This window comes from Danio aesculapii, chromosome 4 (assembly GCF_903798145.1).
Source record: "Danio aesculapii chromosome 4, fDanAes4.1, whole genome shotgun sequence".
Classification (NCBI taxonomy): domain Eukaryota; kingdom Metazoa; phylum Chordata; class Actinopteri; order Cypriniformes; family Danionidae; genus Danio; species Danio aesculapii.
This window is the reverse complement of record NC_079438.1, coordinates 43853730-43876114: the sequence shown is the minus strand read 5'-3', so window position 1 is coordinate 43876114 and position 22385 is coordinate 43853730. Positions and strand designations below refer to the sequence as shown.

Below are 22385 nucleotides of genomic sequence, written 5' to 3'. Positions count from 1 at the left end.
AATTCATATTCTGGATATTAACAATTAAGTTGTTGATATCAAGAATTCGGACTCTTGGTATCAACAATTTAATTTTTTACATGAAAAATTCATATCCGGTGAAGCAATAAAAGCAATTAATATTGTTACTAGTTAAAATGTAATATTGATTTCAAAAATTACCTTATTTGATATCAAGAACTAATTGTTGATATCAAGAATACATATCCTAAGAATGAATAAAAGTCAAAATGGCTTGCCATATTACATTTGTTATTTCTGATATCTAAAAATGTATTTCTGATATCAATACATTCATGATATCAGAAATGAACATTATCACTTGTGACAAACCAATTGTTGATATCAAAAATGAACAGCTTTACCAGTTGAAAAGTATTTCTTGATATCAATAATTTAATTTCTCATATCAACAATTACATTTTTCATATCAACAAATAAATTATTGATATCAAGAGTTGCATTTCAACTAGTAAAAAATCAGTTATTGATATCAACAATTAAATTTGAATGGCAGTCTATGGTGACATTTAACTAGTGAAAATTCAATTCTTGATATTAAAAATTAAATATTTGATATCATAAATGTAACTGATGATATCAACAATTCAATTTTTGATATCAACAATTTAATTTTTGATATGAAGAACTGAATTGTTGAGATCAAGAAAGTTGGTTGTTGATATCAAGAATACATATCCTGAGAATGAATAAAAGTCAAAATGGCTTGACATATTTCTTGACATCTGCAATTATATTTCAACATGTTACATTTGTTATTTCTGATATCTAAAAATGTATTTCTGATATCAACAATTAGGGAAGTAATTTATGATATCTAAAATTACTAATCTCACTAGTAACAATTACATTCATGATATCAGAAATGAACATTGTCAACATTAACAACATTGACAATTGTTGATATCAAAAATAAATATCTTTACTAGTTAAAAAGTATTTCTTGATAACAACAATTAAATTTGAATGGCAGCCTATGGTGACACTTAACTAGTGAAAATACAATTGCTGATATCAACAATTACATTTATGATATTAACAATTACCTTTTTGATATCAAGAACTGAATTGTTGATATCAAGAATACATATCCTGAGAATGAATAAAAGTCAAAAAGGTTTGTCATACAAGGTGTATCGTTATAACATTAAATCCCTCCAGACATTGAGTGTAATCTACATTGAGAAAAGGAAGATAAAAGAAATGATAAACCATAAACATGCAGACGCTTGTCAACATCTGTCCTTATATGATTATATTAAACACTTTACTTAAAGACCACGGTGCTTTATTAACGACTTCAAGTAGTTTTGTGACAATTAAAGTCTCAGTTATATTCTAAATAGAAAAAATGAATTAATGCAATAAATTTGCAGTTGTATTTGTAAACTGCTTACAAATGTAGATTAATGTAGAGTTAATGCTTAAATTATGAATTAACTACGTGTTACAACTCTTAATTTGTTAATAATTGGTGTCTATGGGACTACATACACTAGTCCTGCTATACCACACCATGTCCCTGTATACCATGATGGTGTTACACACATATGAGTGACACAGTGATGAACTGGTGTCTATGGAACTACATACACAAGTCCTGCAATACCAAACCATGTCCCTGTATACCATGATGGTGTTACACACATATGAATGACAGTGATGAACTGGTGTGTATGGATTTACATACACAAGTCTTGCTATACCGAAACATGTCTTTGTAGAACACGATGGTGTTGCACACATATGAGTAACACAACGGTGAACTGGTGTCTATGGGACTACATACACAAGCCCCGCTATATCAAACCATTTCTCTGTATACCATGATGGTGTTACACACACATATGCGTGACACAGTGATGAACTGGTGTCCATACGACTACACACACAAGTCCTGCTATACCAAACCATGTCCCTGTATACCAAGATGGTATAAGACACACATATGAGTGACACAGTGATGAACTGGAGTCTGTTGGACTACATACACAAGTCCTGCTATACCAAGCCATGTCCTTGAACACCATGATAGTGCTACACACATATGAGTAACACAGTGATGAACTGGTGTCTATGGATTTGCATACACAAGTCTTGCTATACCGAAACATGTCTTTGTAGCACACGATGGTGTTGCACACATATCAGTCCTGCTATACCAAACCATGTCCCTGTATACTATGATGGTATTAGACAAATAGGAGAGATGCAGTGATGAACTGGCATCTATAGGACTACATACACTAGTCCTGCCATACCACACCATGTCCCAGTATACCATGATGGTGTTACACACATATGTGTGACACAGTGATGAACTGGTGTCTATGGGACTACATACACAAGTCCTGCTATACCAAACCATGTCCCTGTATACCATGATGGTGTCACACACATGTGACACAGTGATTAACTAGTGTCTATGGCAGTGGTTCTCAAACTGCGGGTCGTGACCCCTGTGTGGGTCGCAGAATAATTTCAAGGGGTCGCGAGAGTGATTTTAAAATTGTGTAATTTTCAGTGATTATAATAAATATTTTTCAGTATTACAAGTGAAAGCTAAAATTTTCAGATTTTTTAAAAGATATTACTGATGAATTCATAAAGTATTCAGGACACATTCGGGCAGAATGCATCTTTGTACTTGAAACGCAGCACTCAGGAACAGTTTAAAACTTGTCATGTCAACTTGCCGCAGTAAACAAAGCCCGCAACGTTTGCCCCGCCTTCGTGCTCTTCTTATTGACCCACTGCTCTAAGAACTGAACATGAATGGATTGGCTAAAATCAGCTGTCAATCACTCAGTAAACGCCTCCTGTCTTCAGATGACAGGAGCTACTACCGCGAAAATGTAAAGCGCTGAAGATGAGAGAATGAAAACAACACTGACAGATTTTGTCTTAGAAACACCTAAAGCTAAAAATAATAGCACATCTGATTCCTGATCATGTGGTGAATGTTAATCCACCATCTACACTTATTGAAGAGTGGATAAAAGACTTCCATTGGCTTCAAGTCCGCTCTGAAAATAACTAAAGCGTTCACTGTAAATTCTGTGAGATTGAATTTTCAGGTAACTGTTTGCCACATCTACACATTTAAGCACGAGAGTATTTATTTAATCCTTTATTTAATCGCCAGAATCGTCAGCCGTACAAGTGGCAGCTATATGTAAAATATAACACCACGTACACCATCGCTAACAGGCTTGCACCCACTAAGATTAATCTAATATTGCAGCTCATGAAAAGACCGGTATTACTATTAAAATGACGTATGCAAATAATAAGGTATCTGTCAATAGCATCTGTGCAATATCAGACACTACCCGTGAGAACACAGCACCGTTATCATCAGGGTCGGCGTGTCCATATAACCATGGCTCAGTTATATCCACGACCACCAATGCTCCGTATCAACCACTGGAACCACTGGTCTATGGGACTTTATACACTAGTCATGCTCTACCAAACCATGTCCCTGTATACCATGATGGTGTTACACACATATGAGTGACACAGTGATAAACTGGTGTCTATGGGACTACATACACAAGTCCTGCCATACCACACCATGTCCCTGTATACTATTATGGTGTTACACACATATGAGTGACACAGTGATGAACTGGGTAGGGTTGCACCAGCTGTTTGTAAGTTCTTTCTTAAATTCAAATGAAAAGTCCACACTAGAGGCTTAGTAACTTGTCTTTGTCTTGGAACGCCATGATGTTACACACATATGAGTGACATAGTAATTAACTGGTGTCTATGGGACTGCATACACAAGTCCTGCAATACCAAACCATGTCCCTGTATACCATGATGGTGATACACACGTATGACCCAGTGATGAACTAGTGTCTATGGGACTTTATACTCTAGTCATGCTCTACCAAACCATGTCCCTGTATACCATGATGGTGTTACACACATGAGTGACACAGTGATGAACTGGTCTCTATGGGACTACATACACAAATCCTGCTATACCACACCATGTCCCTGTATACCATGATGGTGTTACACACATATGAGTGACACAGTGATGAAATGGCGTCTATGGGACTTTATACACTAGTCATGCTATACCAAACCATGTCCCTGTATACCATGATGGTGTTACACACATATAAGTGACACCATGAGGAACTGCCCTCTGTGGGACTACATATACACGTCCTGCTATACCACACCATGTCCCTGTATACCATGATGGTGTTACACACATGTGACACAGTGATGAACTATTGTCTAAGGGACTTTATACACTAGTCATGCTATACCCCACCATGTCCCTGTATACCATGATGGTGTTACACACATATGAGTGACACCATGAGGAACTGCCCTCTGTGGGACTACATACACACGTCCTGCTATACCACACCATGTCCCTGTATACCATGATGGTGTTACACACACATATGAGTGACACAGTGATGAACTGTTGCCTATGGGACTACATACACAAGTGCTGCTATCCCACACCATGTCCCTGTATACCATGATGGTATTACACACATAGGAGTGACACAGTGATGAACTGGCGTCTATAGGACTACATACAAAAGTCCCACCATACCACACCATGTCACTGTATACTATGATGGTGTTACACACATATGAGTGACACAGTCATGAACTAGTGTCTATAGAACTTTATACACAACTCCTACTATATCAAACCATGTCCTTGTATACCATGATGGTATTACACACATAGAAGAGATTCAGTGATGAAATGGCATCTATAGGACTACATACACAAGTCCCACCATACCACACCATGTCCCTGTATACCATGATGGTGTTACACACATATGGGTGACACAGTGATGAACTGAGTCTATGGGAATACATACACAAGTCCTGCAATACCACACCATGTCCCTGTATACCATGATGGTGTTCCACACGTGTGACACAGTGATAAACTAGTGTTTATGGGACTTTATACACTAGTCATGCTCTACCAAACCATGTCCCTGTATACCATGATGTGGTTAGACACATATGCGTGACACAGTGATGAACTTGTGTCTATAGGACTACATACACAAGTCCTGCTATACCAAACCATGTCCCTGTATACTATTATGGTGTTACACACATATGAATGACACAGTGATGAACTGGGTAGGGTTGCACCAGCTGCTTGTAAGTTTTTTTCTTAAATTCAAATAAAACGGCCACACTAGAGGCTTAGTAACTTGTCTTTGTCTTGGAACACCATCATGATGTTACACACATTTGAGTGACATAGTAATTAACTGGTGTCTATGGGACTGCATATACAAGTCCTGCTATATCAAACCATGTCCCTGTATACCATGATGGTGTTACACACATATGAGTGACACAGTGATGAACTGGAGTCTATGGGACTACATACACAAGTCCTGCAATACCAAACCATGTCCCTGTATACCATGATAGTGTTACACACGTGTGACCCAGTGATGAACTAGTGTCTATGGGACTTTATACACTAATGCTCTGCCAAACCATGTCCCTGTATACCATGATGGTATTACACACATAGGAGAGATGCAGTGATGAACTGGTGTCTATAGGACTACAAACACAAGTCCTGCCATACCACACCATGTCACTGTATACTATGATGGTGTTACACACATATGAGTGACACAGTGATGAACTGGCGTCTATGGGACTTTATACACAACTCCTGCTATATCAAACCATGTCCTTGTATACCATGATGGTATTACACACATAGAAGAGATTCAGTGATGAAATGGCATCTATAGGACTACATACACAAGTCCCACCATACCACACCATGTCCCTGTATACCATGATGGTATTACACACATATGAGTGACACAGTGATGAACTGAGTCTATGGGAATACATACACAAGTCCTGCAATACCAAACCATGTCCCTGCATACCATGATGGTGTTACACACGTGTGACACAGTGATGAACTAGTGTCTATGGGACTTTATACACTAGTCATGCTATACCAAACCATGTCCCTGTATACCATGATGGTGTTACACACATATGAGTGACACAGTGATGAACTGGTCTCTATGGGACTACATACGGAAGTCCTGCTATACCACACCATGTCCTTGTATACTATGATGGTGTTACACACATATGAGTGACACAGTGATGAACTGGAGTCTATGGGACTACATACACAAGTCCTGTTAAACCACATTATGTCCCTGTATACCATGATGGTGTTACACACATGTGACACAGTGATAAACTAGTGTTTATGGGACTTTATACACTAGTCATGCTCTACCAAACCATGTCTCTGTATACCATGATGTGGTTAGACACACATGAGTGACACAGTGATGAACTTGTCTCTATGGGACTACATACACAAGTCCTGCTATACCACACCATGTCCCTGTATACCATGATGGTATCACACACAAAGGAGAGATGCAGTGATGAACTGGCGTCTATAGGACTTTATTCACTAGTCATGCTCTACCAAACCATGTCCCTGTATACCATGATGTGGTTACACACATATGAGTCACACAGTGATGAACTTGTCTCTATGGGACTACATACACAAGTCCTGCTATACCACACGATGTCACTGTTTACTTTTATGGTGTTACACACATATGAGTGACACAGTGATGAACTGGGTAGGGTTGCACCAGCTGTTTGTAAGTTCTTTCCTAAATTCAAATGAAAAATCCACACTAGAGGCTTAGTAACTTCTCTTTGTCTAGGAACACCATCATGATGTTACACACATATGAGTGACAAAGTAATTAACTGGTGTCTATTGGACTGCATACACAAGTCCTGCTATGTCAAACCATGTCCCTGTATACCATGATGGTGTTACACATAAATGAGTGACACCATGAGGAACTGGCCTCTATAGGACTACATGAACACGTCCTGCTATACCACACCATGTCCCTGTATACTATGATGGTGTTACACACCTGTGACATAGTGATAAACTTGTGTCTATGGGACTTCATACACAACTCCTGCTATATCAAACCGTGTCCCTGTATACCATGATGGTGTTACACACATATGAGTGACATAGTGATGAACTGGGTAGGGTTGCACCAGCTGTTTGTAAGTTTTTTTGTTAAATTCAAATAAACACACTAGAGGCTTAGTAACTTGTCTTTGTCTTGGAACACCATCATGATGTTACACACATTTGAGTGACATAGTAATTAACTAGTGTCTATGGGACTGCATACACAAGTCCTGCTATATCAAACCATGTCCAGGTATACCATGATGGTGTTACACAAATATGAGTGATGAACTGATGTCTATGAATGGATGGATGGATGGAAGGATGGATGAATGGATGGATGAACAGATGGATGGATGGAAAAAAAGACATGGATGGATGGATGGATGGATGGATGGACAGACAAATGGATGTACAGATGGATGAATGAACGGATAGACAGATGGATGGAAAAAGACATGGATGGATGGATGGATGGATGGACGGACAGATGAATGGATGGACGGACAGATGAACGGACGGATAAAAAAAAGACATGGATGGATGGATGGAGAAAAGACATATAGATGGATCGATGGACGGATGGAAAAAAGATTTATGGATGGATGGATGAATAAAAAGACATATGGATGGATGAGCTGTAGTTAGAATAATAGTTCAAGGTTGTGTTCTATTCCCAGTTATCCCCACCAAGCCCTATTCATATAGAACGTTCCAACATTTAAACTTAGAATGATTTAAAAAAAAAAGAAAAAGAAACATTAAAGCAATCTCTTTTACGTCTAATTTGCTTTCAAAGTATTTTTTGCAGTTCAGTTTGAGCAATCATCATACTGACACTTGTGCTCCTTTCGTGGTGCACTTTGAAATCATTTGTGCAATGTTGAATGCAGCCGTGGCTCATGACAAAAGCTATAGGTGACCTGGAATGCAGAATGTACATTATGTCTCTAAAGCTTGTGAAAACAAAAATATATTGGCTACGTCAATGGTTTTAGTTTATAGTAGCCCAGGCTATTTATTAAGAAATGTATGTACTGTATATGACATTGGCCTATAGGCTAGAATGGGAGTCACCAATCTCGGTCCTGGAGGGCCGGTGTCCTTGCAGAGTTTAGCTCCTTCTTACCTTAACACACCTGCCTGGATGTTTCAAGTATACCTAGTAAGACCTTGATTAGCTTGTTCAGGTGTGTTTGATTAGAGTTGGAGCTAAAATCTGTAGAGCACCGGCCCTCCAGGAACAAGATTGGTGACACCTGGGCTAGAACATTGCTGGAGCAGTGATTTGAATGTGTCAAATTTGTAAAAGTAGACATTATTAAAAAAAACATTATAGACTACTTAAAATTATATATATATATACACACAGTTGAAGTCAGAATTATTTGCCCCCCTGAATTATTAGCCCCCCTGTGTAATTTTTTTTCCCAATTTCTGTTTAACGGATAGAAAAAAATTTCAACATTTCTAAACACAATAGTTTTAATAACTCATTTCTAATAACTGATTTATTTTATCTTTCCCATGATGACAGTAAATAATATTTTATTAGATATTTTTCAAGACACTTCTTTACAGCTTAAAGTGACAATTAAAGGCTTAACTAGATTTGTTAGGTTACCTAGGCAGGTTAGGGTAATTAGGCAAGTTATTGTATAATGATGGTTTGTTCTGTAGACAAAAAAATAGCTTAAAGAGGCTAATAATTTTGACTTTAAAATGGTTTTTAAAAAAATTTAAACTGCTTTTATTTTAGCTGAAATGAAACAAATAAGACTTTCTCCACAAGAAAAAGATATCAGACATACTGTGAAAATGTCCTTGCTCTGTTAAACATCATCTAGGAAATAAAAAAAAATAATAATAATATTAATTCAAAGGGGGGCTAATAATTCTGACTTCAACTATATATATATATATATATATATATATATATATATATATATATATATATATATATATATATATATATATATATATATATATATTTTTTTTTTTTATTATTATTATTATAAATTTATTATTATTAGGTAGGATATTGTTTTTTATTTTATTTCTTAATAAATAGCCTACTGTAAATTAACGTGACAATTTATATATAACATTAGAATATGAGTTAGAGTTTTGTAAGTGATTTTATGTTTTAGAATATAATATGTAATATTCTCAATAATATGCATAAAGGAAACACATGCCGTATATGTGCCATTTATATATATTACATTTAATATGGAAAACGAGTGCATGTTTTTTTCCAAGACTAATATTGGATTTTTTTTTAAATGCGTGTGCATGTAAAGCAATAATTTGCACAAAGAAAAAAGTTATGGGGATTTTTTTGAAAGTAGTTGTTACTCCATCCCATTTAGAGCATCATTATGGATATTTTACTTTATAACTAATGTAGTTCAAATGATGGATCTGCGACAGAGCAAGTAAAGTTTTGTGAAACACTCATCACTATATTGTTTGGGAAATACACCCCTGTGCTGTTGTGTTGGCATTTCAGTTACTGCAAACTCCCCATGCTGCATCATTGGAAAAATAAATTATTACAAATGTGTTAAATGTGTTTGTAGTTGTGTAAAATAATGTGTGTTTTCAAAATATAAAGTTATTTGTTTTGTAAAGCAGAGTGGCTTTTGATTTAATTAATTACCTCAGATTTAGGCTTATTAATTCGCATGTGATTCAAATGATGTGGGACACAGAAGATAGACTCTAGCACTTTTGCCATGCTTGAAGCTTAGAGGTGGAATATAATTAAAGTTAGTTTCTGTGTGCACAGGAGGAACCACGAACCATACCCGTGTCTGCCTGAAAACAGTGGTTGGTGTGCGGTTAACGCAAACTTCACAGTTCACTTAAAGTAATCTTATTTGCACCAAATCATGGAAATGGTGAACGTATGAGTTGGTCAAGCAGTGTATTTATGCATTTAATCACCCACTTTTCTGACACACATACTCTAAATGACCCTCAATAAGCAGATCTAATTTCTTATTTAAATATGTAATTCCAAATAGTATTAAAATACAAGTTAATGTTTAGATTTCAAAGGTATACAAATATGTATATGTACATGCAACATATATTTCAAAATTTATCAAAAACATTTCCAGGTTTTTATGAATAAGCTACTACATGTTAATACTTTACATTTAAGTACAGCAGTTGTTTTTTTTTTTTGACTTTTCAAGAACAGAGCCATTTTTGATACATTTTTAAAAGCACATTTTAATTTAAACGTTGAAGTTTTTTTTTTTTTACCTGCAAGCACAGTTAATATTCAAATTATTTATAATGTTTAAAGTAGCTGACAATAATAACTATTCTTAGAAATAGGAATTAATCTGCCTTGTTTTTAAACTGTGCTGTGCTGTGGCAGCTTAATTAGGTCTACTATGCTATGCTGACATTTATTTTTCTGAGGTGAAAAAAGTTTGAGAACCACTGGCCTAAACCCTTGATCACTGGAATCTACACTGTTGTGATGTCACAATTGCATTGCATTGTGTGACATACAGGTTCTGGAGTGTAGATTTGAAGCAGATTCGCTCGAGGGGTCGAGGGTATGTCCATGTAAGATTACCTCATTCACTTGAAGTGGAATGCATTTTAAAATGGCAGTGGTGATTCCTTTGAAGTGACATGGTTAGGAAACAATGGAATAAAATACTCTATAGGGAAAATAACTGATCGTCTTTCTGATTGTCCTCCATTCAAAACAGTATGAAATTGCTGTACTTGTGTGCAATTGCTGATAAATAGTTGTAATATTATCATGTAATATTCAAAACAAGCACAGGGAGCAGCATGATCAATATTGTTTTCAAAAAGAACTAAAATTATTCATTCACTCACTTTCCTTCGGCTTAGTCCCTGATTTATCAGGGGTTGCCATTGCAGAATGAATAAACAGAATAAACTGGCTGTAGTGTACGGGCATGTGTGAGATTGAGAAAGTGTATGGGGGTTTCCCAGTACTAAGTTGCGGCTGGAAGGGCATCTACTGTGCATAACATATGCCAGAGTAGTTGGTGGATCATTCCGCTGTGGCGACCCCTGATAAATCAGTAACTAAGTAAAATGAATGAATTAATAAATAACTATAAATAAATCTCCAAGTAGTGATGTAAAAGAAACTCGCTGTGGCGATGATTTGCAATGAAAGGGTGGCACTATGACTGTGACTCAATATCGGAACATAGATGTCTTCAGGAGAGGAATCTCATCAAGTTTGTGAATTTTCAGGAAGATCAGACATTATGTGGCTGAGTTATAAGTACTTCCTCCTCAGTGGTGAAGGCGAAGCACTGAACTTTGTCAGTCTGCTACGGATAAGCCCTTTGGCGAAAACTCTAGATCTTCACAATTTATCATCACAAAGGCCTTTGGATTATACTAACAGAACTTGCATTCAATCTGATAAAATTGCTAGGAGGAGTTTGTTACAGTGTAAAACATTTCATTTAATGTTGCCAGCAGGTGGCGCTATAACTGTAACTGGATATTGGCATGTAAATGTGTTCAGGTCAGGACTGTTATCAAACACGTGAATTTTGAGGCAGATCGGACAATGCCTGTCTGAGATATAACAACTTCCTGTTTCGTGGTGAAACATCAAAGTTTGTGAGGTTGAAACGGACACGCCCTTCCATGAAAACTCTGGATCCTCACAATTTAACATTGCCAAGGCCTTTAGATGAAAAAAGCCAATTTTGGTGTCGATCTGATAAAATCTCTAGGAGGAGTTTGTTAAAATACAATGCCTGGAAATGGCAAAACCTGCACTTTTTTGAAAAGGAATTTAAAAATATCCCACTTCCTGTTCACTTTCGGATTTCGCTCCAAGACACTTTTTTGTAGGTTTTGGCATGTTTGATTTGTGTGTTAATTTTCATACGTGTGTGAGAAACGTAGCTCGGGGGCTACTCTGTCAAACGCACATAGGTGGCGCTGTCGAGCCATTTTGCCACACTCACTTCCGAAACCCATATCAAACGTAAATCTTCGCCACTTTTGGCGTGTGTACAAAGTTTTGTGAGTTTTCGAGCATGTTTAGACCCTTAAAAATGCTATTCATTAGAAAAGGGAAATTTCCCGGGAAATTGTAAACATCACATCATGGTTTAAGGGGACAGTTGTAAAATTTCCCGGGAAATTGTATTGTATGCAAACATCACATCATGGTTTAAGGGGACAGTTGTAAAATTTATACACACGCACATCATGGTATGTAGGGTCAATTTTTCAAATGCCTAAAAAACTAATAAGGGGCTTTATTAGGAGTCATAAAACAACATAGTGGGTCTCGGAATTACAGGGTCACGGAAGTGTCCCTCTATACCATGGTGACCCTGTAATGCTGGTGAGTAACCTGGTCTTTTGTCCCTGTAAACCATGTATACAAGAACACACACACACACACACACACACACACACACACACACACACACACACACACACACAGAATCCATAATCCCTCTGTGAGAAACTCTCTTTGATTACAGCCAGCAGAAACATTCACACAAACAGGAACAATCTGAAAAGCTATCAGAGAAAAGAAGTAGAAAGAGAGGGAAAGCACTGATAAAGTAGAGAGGACTTAGGAGTATTTCCTCTGTAGCTGCTCTGAGGGGAGGAGATGAGAGCCAGATCTGCCCTGAGAGGAATAATCTTTATAGAATGAAGATTAACCTCTGATTTCTAAGAGGCAATGATGGAGAAAACCAAGAGCCATGGAAGAGGCAGCCAACAGTTGTGGGCACGATGTCAACTGGAAAAAGGTAGACGCAAAAAGAATGGCGGGAATAAAGCGCAGGGATCCGTTTAGTGCACAGATGAAGATGGATACGGATTACTAATGTAAGAAGCTTGAAAAAGGGGCAAAATGGACAGAAAAATGTGGTGATTAACTTGCATGACAAAACGAAAATGAAATGGTAATCCAAATATGAACATTTCCATTATGTCCTCATCCCTTGTTTGCATGAAGCTAACTAGAGCTTCAGAGTAGGTTTAGAGTTGACAAAATCAAACAGGTCGCAATCTTGTTTCTTTCAGGGTTCCCAACGATTGGTTCTCGATCAACTCAGGATTGGATCCAGAGTTTCTGATTTACTAGATGTTGTATACATAAAAGCATGCAGCAAACAACAAATCACACAGCAAACATGACTTCTTGCGATAGAACCAATGTGGCATCCACCACAAAAACACAAACTAATCATTTTTACAAAATCCCTAATACTAAAACACAGCAAACACCATTAAACTTTTGATCTCCAGTATGTTCACTATGTTACATAACGACCCCCTGCTGGTCATGTCTTTTTTGTGGTAGATCATTTTGTGTGGTATCGCGCAACACTGCAGCATTGGTGGGGTCACGTTCATTTACTCGCACAATCTCAGTGGCCATATCTGTACTTCAGATGTAAACAACTGGTGTCTTTGGATAAAGTGTGATCTTTTCTTCCAACTAGAACTGATTAATTTGCTAGAACAGTCTCTGATTTGTCATTTGGGCGTATGTGGTGTACTTTGAAGCTAATTATAGATTTGGAGCATTAGAAATTATTTACATTGAGCTCCATTTAGAAGGACACAGATAGTCATGAAACCATTTTGTTGTGTTAAACCATTTTGTATGTTTCCGCGCAACACTGCAGCGTTGCGTGTGGTCACGTTCATTCAATCACGCATTCTTATTGGCCTTGGTGTCTTTGGATAATGGGTGATCATTTCTTCCAATTAGAACTGATTCATTTGCTAGAATAGTCTCTAATGTGTCATATGGGGTTGTGTGGAGTATTTTAAAGCTGTCTAAATATGGATTTTGGAGTATTAGAAAGGATTTACATCGCACTCCACTCAGAAATATAGAGACAGATAGTTATAAAACCATTATTTGTAGTCTGTGGTTGTGTTGAGTGCTTCTAAACTACCCAAACTTGGCTGTTGGATCATCAAAAATGGGCTACGCTCAAACATATTTCCTCCAAAAGTGTAATTCCTCTCTACTAAAGAATGATAGTCACATTCTGTACATATTGGATGGACGGGGAGTGAAGAAATATTTAAGACTAACTTTCAAAAATGCCTAAAATTTCAACTAGAGCCAAACATACCTGATTGAGGACACTGAAAACACACACACACACACAAAAACACTACTACACACACAAAAACTTGGCCTTGAAATTTACAATTCACGGTGTGGTGACGTCCATCCAGCCTTGGCCTCTCCTGAAAAACAGCCTTCATTTAGTCAGCCCACCTTCCAAAATGTGTCTGGAGTCAAACATTAGGAACGTGTGCAGTACTGTATGTGTGTGTTAGGGAGAGAGAGAAAACAGCTCCAGTGGAGACGGCGTGTTTGTGTTTGCCATGTTTTCAGACCAGCAGTGCACAGAGAATGTTCATCTGGCATGGAGAGGAGTTCTCATGGCTGGCAACTTTATAAATGTGTGTATGTGTGTGTGAAGCGGATTTCAGACTGAAAGTGAAGAGGCATTTTCATTGCTCTCCAAAACTACTGGAGCGACACTGCATAGTCTGACGGATAAATTTAAAACGGTGAGGAGAATGAGGGAGGGGAAAGAGATATAAAAGAGAGCGAGAGAGAGAAAGGCTACTCTTCAGGATAGAAACGTGCTTTCACTCACAAATGCGTTCATTCTTTGTCGTTTCTAGTTATCTTTTGCTTTCCTTCCATTTCCCTATATCAAAAAAGCTTTTCATTAAATTATTATTATTAATCTCCAACTATGAATTCCATAAATGCATTAGAAACTTATAGTAATGTAACTCTCAATTTAATTAGTAGATTTAGATTGAAAAAAAAGCATTACCATTGGACTTAAAGTGACAGTTCACCCCAAAAATGTTAATTCTGTCACTTTTTCTGCCACCCTTCCCTTATTTCACACCTGTTGAACACAAAAGACATTCTCATTCTCAGACAACATCATTCTTTTCCCAAACGATGCATTGTACTATGATAGTTCTGCCACGAGTTATGTCGTTGTTTAGGAAACACACCCCTGATCTGCCATGACACGTTTAAAGAAAAAAGTGTGTAAAAATGTCTAAATTAAAACCTCAAATTCGCTTGCAACATGAAAAGCACTTACTTTATAAGAATCTGCGTGATTCATTTGATTAGTCAGTGCATCAATCTATATTATACATGCCCTACTATTAAAAAAAAAACAATAGGACACATTCAGAAGTTGCTCGGGTTTTGAACGTTTTATTCTTAACGCAAATCAGGATCTCAAACCTGATTCCTCATGTGAATGACACAACAAAAACCGATAACGAACATCACGCAAAAACACAACTAAGATGTGACTAGAGCAATGGAGAGTGTGATGGTGGGTTAGCAGGGTGGATCACAGGTAGACGACTGGATAAGTGACGCTACAGTAACTAACCAACTCTTAAACCACCTTAATGGATGGGCCTAGTGCGAGCAATATTTGGTGTCTAGTTCGCCTTTTTTCTCTGTGTGCTATCATTTGTGAACCAAAAGAAAGCGTGTGTTTTCTGGTTCGGGTGCTCAGAACGCTCGAGTTCAACCTACGATCGCTGCTTACTGATTCTGTCCTTTTACCTTTTACTTTGTAACAGGAAGGAGGAAAGTGGAGGGGAAAAGGTATAGGAAAGCAAAGGAAGGTTCAAGGGTTTATCTCTCAATTCACTGCAGATTCTGCTCAGGTGTGTCTCCGGGTGGCGTCTTTCATTGGCAACAGTCGATAAACGGTGAGATCACAGATACAAACAGGTCTTCCTCTTTTCCTGCTCCGTGACTTAACCTCCAGTCCTCAACTTCTCCTAGAGAAAAGACAAAGAGACAAAATGTGTGTAACTGTGGGAGAAAAGAGAAAGCATTTCCACAGCATCTGCATGCAAAATATGCGAGGAAAGGAGAGAATGCATTTGAGCATATTCTTGAACCGCACTGAAAACCACAGTGGAAACAAAAAGCCCCAATACAACCAAACATAAACATGCAGCTCTTTCTTCTTGTCAATACGCATCTCTCTCAGGCTACTGCACTCGATAACAGGAAATAAGAATCCCTGGAGTGAGAGAAGAAGGAGAGATGGAGAGAGAGAGAGAAAGAGAGTATAGGAAAGAAGGTGAGGTGGAGATAATAGATGGGCGTCACGGTCTGTCGTGAAGACTGTAAAAAACGAAAGAGCAATAGAGAGGTTTGGAGGGGCAACAAAACAGATATGTTCTTGTTTGAACTCACATTTTATACATATATATATATATATATATATATATATATACACATACATACATACATATATATATATACATACATATATATATATATATATATATACATACATATATATATATATATATATATATATATATATATATATATATATATATATATATATATATATATATATATATATATATATATTAGACTTGTGCCGGTATTCGGTAATGCGATAAATCACGGTAATGAATATGCACGATATTGTTATCGCGGGCACTTCAAAATACCGTGAAAAATAATAGATCCGAATTTATATTCTTAGAACGCGCATTAGCTTATTTTCCATCAACCGCTTGAAGAAACACTGCGTATATGCTGCGCAGAACTGATGCGCACTCTGATGTAAACAATCCCCACATGTAGAAGCCCTGTGTGCATGCAGGGTCCTCACACGCAGGGGCGGACTGGCCATCTGGCAAACCGGGCACTTTCCCGGTGGGCCGACGTACTTTTTGGGCCGGGCTGATCATCGTCTTATGATTTGATCGGCCCATAAAAGGCTTAGCAGCCAATCGTTTTTTTCTGCCTTATTGATTGACGCTGCTGTGATCTGTGACTCTGAAAGTAGATGCTTTTTTTCCCGGACAGACAGACCGGGCCGGCCCATGTGACACTGCAGCCCATTGGCTCTTTTCGGTATTGACATTGGGCTGGCCCAATCACAAACTCCTATTTTGGACTCCGTGTGAGCGTGCGTCGTCTGTGTGTATTTGTCAAAATAGTCGAGAGTCAGAGAGAAGAAACGCAAGGGAGGCGCAGAGAAATCGCGGGAAATACACCGGCGTTTCATTTAGCGATTCTGAAAAGTTCTCTGTTCATTCTAGTACACGGCTAAAAACGCAAATCACGTGACCACACACTCTCTGCCCAGAGCTGCAGCCACTAGTTCAGCGGGTGAGCATAAACCCCAGGTGAGAGGATAGTGCATGTCAGACAGTTCATCTGCTGGATGATCTCACCTCACTATAGTTGTTAAACGTGATATTGAATTCATCTTGTTGTCTCTGTCTAACAATTCTTATGTCTTTTGAATCACTTGTTCTCAGTTAACTGTTTTGGCTGAGTGCAAAGATAAGCTAATATATTAATTTATGTTACTACATACACTGATTCTGCACATTGACTGATTGCTTACCTTTATCGTTTAAATTTAATGTACGTTATACTGTTATAATGGCCATTATTGGTTATTAAAACTGATATTCTGCAAAAGAGACAGGGTAAAGTTCATTCTTTTCAATGGAAATGAAAGGAGACAGTTATATTTAAGCCCTGTTTTGTTATAAATATGCAGTGTGAAGATGATGCTCATAAAAATATGCAGCTACACGAGGCTGTTTAGTGTCTGTTAATCATAATATCAAAATGAATCAAATTTGACTTATATTATGTTTTCATTGTTTAGATAGTGAAACAGCAAGCAGGATGAGGTGAAAGGTTAAAATGTAACACTGTTCCCTTTGAAGATTTACCCATGCATTAGCAGGCAGTTTTTGTTATGTTTATTATTGAATATAGGCTGAGTGAATAGTGTATTGAATAAGCTAAATTGACTGTAGTGTATGAGTGTGTGTGAATGAGTGTGTATGGGTGATTTCCAATATTGGGTTGTGGCTGGAAAGGCATCTGCTGCATAAAACATGCTGGAATAGTTGGCAGTTCATTCCACGATTGCTGATCGAAGACGGTTTCCCTTTGCACATTCACTTTGATATAATTGCTCAAGTTTACTTTTATATTGTGTATTGTTTTATTTATATTTGATTGTATTTAAATGTTTGAAGTACTTTTAGTTAATTAAAAAGTTATTAAAGTTACTAAGTTGACGAAACTGAAGTTTTTTGTGTTTTTTTACCTGTTTCTCTAGTAAAATTACAATATCGTGATAATACCGTATACCGTGATAAAGCTCAATCAATTAATCGCAGCATGAAAATGTGATACCGGCACATGCCTAATATATATATATATATATATATATATATATACAGTATATATATATATATATACAGTATATATATATATATATATATATATGAACGAATTTCGAGAGGAGCACGTCATATGATTGATCGGGGCTAGTCTCTCATCTGTAATCATTAGTAAACCAATTGGATCATTTCAAACTCATTATAAATAGCCCAACTAGCATTACTCCCTCTTCTTCGTTTTTGAAGAATCCTCCTATCCACCCCATCTCCCCCTTTCTTCCTTTACCAATGAGAGCTCTCGAGAACTACCTGATCTCATACCCCCTTACATGCTCATTGACCAGGCGGGAGCCCTAGGCTCAATTATCTCCGAGCTCAGGGTTCTCTCCCAGGACAGCTATAAAAAATGATATTATAATCAAGCAATATCTAAGTGTGAACTCTTGAAATATATTTATATATAAAGTGAAAATGTGACAAATAAGCAAAACAAAACAACCAAAATGAAAAAAGGCCTAAAACATAAATACTTAGTAGAATATATAAATAATCATACAATACAATTTTCCAATTTTGCTTTTTGTCAGACTTTAATTGCATTGAAAAAACCAGGGAGAACATAATTCATTAAATTAGTTAAATTGGTGAGCTACAGAAGTAAATCGTACAACTTGCAATAACAAAGTTTAATAAGTCCCTTTACAGCCCAACAAAAAAACAATACATTTCTGTGCCGCTCTAACACACTGAGCACGCTTTGCACAAGCACGTTTTTATAATGCTGCAAATAACCGGAAAGTTCTAGAGTAGACAGAACCACTCGAACAGGTGGTGACATTTGTCCCAAACCTCTGAAGGACACAAGTTTGAGCCGCTGAAAAATACGCCTCGGCACAAACAGATGCTGCAGTCCAAAACTCTTACGCCGGAAGACTGGACAACAGTTGAGAGAAGAAAAGAAAGAGAGAGAGAGAGAGAGAGAGAGTCTGACCACGCGTTAAGAATAAGAAAGAGCGAATGAGAGATTGCGGGTGATAAAGTAGTATTCATGGTGCTTTGGGAGGAAGAGGGTGTTGTGCTTTATCTCTGGGCTCAGGGCACTATCGGCTCGGGGCTGTACCGCAGTCAACGCTTTACAAAGTGATGGAAGGAGGAGAAGAAGGTCACAGCCAAAATATTATCAGTCCAAGGAGATAAAACCATGGAGTAATTACGTTCACAAAGCCAACGCCATGACCGATCACTGTCGTTAGGCTCTCCGCTAGTCAGGCTGCATCGAGGGAATTCATTCCTGTTCGGCTCTTTAGCTATGGCCACCACTGATTAGAGACATTTTATCTAGATTCTTTCAATAAGACTTGTTTATACAAATATACAGTGTTATCGGGCCCTTGTTCTCTCAAAACGTATCCTGAGGGACTTCCAGATCCAGACAGACAAGGCAGGGACTGGACAACATATCAGACATGGAAATCTGGAGTGGTGATAGATGGCAGTCAGAATGATGGGGATTGGGGGAGAACCTATGTGTGGTGATCACTTAAACTAACAGTGTCTTTTTTGTTGCAAAGTACTTGTTAATGACTTGTTAGACTATTAGTCAAATTAGATGGAAATAAGGAAATGTAAAAAAGCTCACATTATCATAAATAAACAAGATCAAGTTTAAAGCCAAGACGACATTACATATGCATATTAACTTATAGTTGCATATTTTAGCTCACCTATGCAGTTTGTGATAGTCCAGTATTATAAAATTTCAATGCACAATTAGTAAGTACTTTACTATAATAAACTTTTTTTGCAATTTGCTAAATATTTTAGATTATCATTTGATGCACAATATTAAATCTGCATCCAAAAATCAGCTGAAAAACAGTGCCTTAAGATCTAGTAGTGTTGCCTGGACCGTTTTTCAGCTTCAGTAATACTGCTACAGTATATCACTGCTGAATCTACAGCTCATGCAGAGAAATTATATTTTAGAAGAGTTATGAGTATAAAGTCTGAATTGAATGTAGAGATAAAAAGACTGGGTTCTGATATGAATACAATATACACAAAACCTATTTCTGTTGGGAAGTATATTGGGTAATAGATTATTAAAGCAAAACAAAAACAACAAAAAACGAGAAAGGGAAAGTTCTGATGTAAAATGAAAACTAACCAAACCCACAAAACAACATAATGGAAACAAATCCCACACTGTAAAAAAATATGTTTTATATTGTTGAGCTGAATCAAATGAAAATTTCTAGTCATTTTAACCTAAATTACTTAAACTGACTAATATAGTAGACTCGCAGGCATTTGTTCTAGTAGACATAGTAAACATTGGATTTCATGACTTTTTGTCATATTTTTGTCAGTGCAACTTTTCTGAAGTAATTTGAAAACAAACAAAAACAAAAAATGCCAAGTTTTCTGAAGTAATAAGAACAACAATTACTAATATTTTTATCATTACTTAAAAAACAAGCCAAAGTTAAAATCTGTAAAACCAGAACAAAAACAAAAATGGCAAAATAAAGAAGAAAAAATACATTAGGAAATATTTTTAAAAACGCTAATATTTTAGACATACTGTACCTGCGAATTAACAAGTGGCATTTCTCATTCTCACACAAACCCAGAGCACAAAATAGCAGTTTAGCTATTTTGTTATCTGGCTGTTATTATTTGTGGGTATTCCTGTGTGACTAATAAGAGTTTATTACACAGCTAACCTCTGCTCCTCACAGCAGAGTAAATAAAATCATGAAATACCTCATGCCATCACAGGCATCCATATTAAATTTACCAGGAAGAGCATGCATATACGCAAACAAGAAAACGGGGAAACATTAGAGATACTAAAGAAGCTACAGGTAAATTTGGCGCATACACAACAATGAATAAAACATCTCTTTATTTACATGATGTATTGCTTAAGTGCTGCAGAATTCGCAGCGCTGCTTTAAACTAATACCCCAGAGGGCAACACTCACTCGCTTGCGCCTCCCAAACACTGCCGTTGTAAAAGTCTAATGGAACGATCCCATCTGAATATAAATTGTGTTTGCATGGAATTGCGGGGGAGATTTTTCCTGAAAGTTTTGGTCCACTTTTGCCACATTTCCATTCTTAAAATGCAGATTTGGAAGCAGGATGGCTTTGGATTGTAGGATGACGCCATGTAAATTACACTTTCCCATTCCCATTAGCTTTCTTTAACACACACTTTGACTCAAAAGAATAACAGCAGCTGTCAGCCGATATTATGGAAATTGTTTTTTCATCTGAGCCTACAATTTAGAGCTGAACTTAATTAATGGAATATAGAGATGAAAACAAACAAAAGTAAATACAAATCAACAAAGCAGAGCAAAAACAAAAATAAGATGTGGTCTGGAGTTAATGAAAAAAACACGAATCAACAAAACCAGACAAATAATTATTCTTAAGAAATATGAAAACAAACAAACGAAAAATAAACAAAAACAAAAAGAGGTAATCTGAAGACAAATAAAAAAAATACACAAAACGAAAATCAACTTAACAAAAAAATTTAAATCTTCTGAAAAAAAAAAAAAAAACACAAAACTAAAATCTACAAATTCAGAACAAAAACAAAAATAAAAAGTCTTCTGAAATAAAATAAAAATAAGCAAAACACAAAACAAATTTCAACGAAACCGACCAAAAACAAAATGTAGAAGTGCTCTGAAATAAAATAAAAAATAAATAAAATCACAAAACAAAAATGAACAAAACCAGACCAAAAACTAAATTTACAAAACAAAGAATAGACAAAACTCACAAAATTAAAACCAACGAAACACTAATACAAAAAACCCCAAAAACAGTGAACAACAAATATGCAGTGTTCTAAAAAACTTATTTGAAAAATTTTAATCTTCAGAAATTAACAAAACACAAAACAAGTAAAAATCAAAACAAAACAAGTGAAGTAAAATCAAAACAAAACAAAAATCAACAAAACACAGATACAAAAAAAGTCACACTTTACAATAATGTTCATTAGTTAATGTGTTTACAAACATGAACTACGTTTGAACAACTTGTACAGCATTTATTAATCATAATTCAACATATACTAATGCATTAATAAAATACA

At 36.6% G+C, this 22385-nt stretch overlaps 1 protein-coding gene across 2 annotated transcripts in view; it reads right to left on the bottom strand.

Moving 5' to 3' along the window:
* Positions 1–15266: 15266 nt before the first annotated feature.
* Positions 15267–22385, bottom strand: part of chchd3a (coiled-coil-helix-coiled-coil-helix domain containing 3a) — a 94956-nt gene continuing 87837 nt past the window's right edge. For both annotated transcript variants that reach the window (XM_056455756.1, XM_056455757.1), the window contains one exon: positions 15267–15874. In XM_056455756.1, coding sequence (XP_056311731.1) covers positions 15851–15874 — 24 coding nt within the window. In that variant the 3' untranslated portion in view covers positions 15267–15850. The remainder of the gene's footprint in view (positions 15875–22385) is intronic.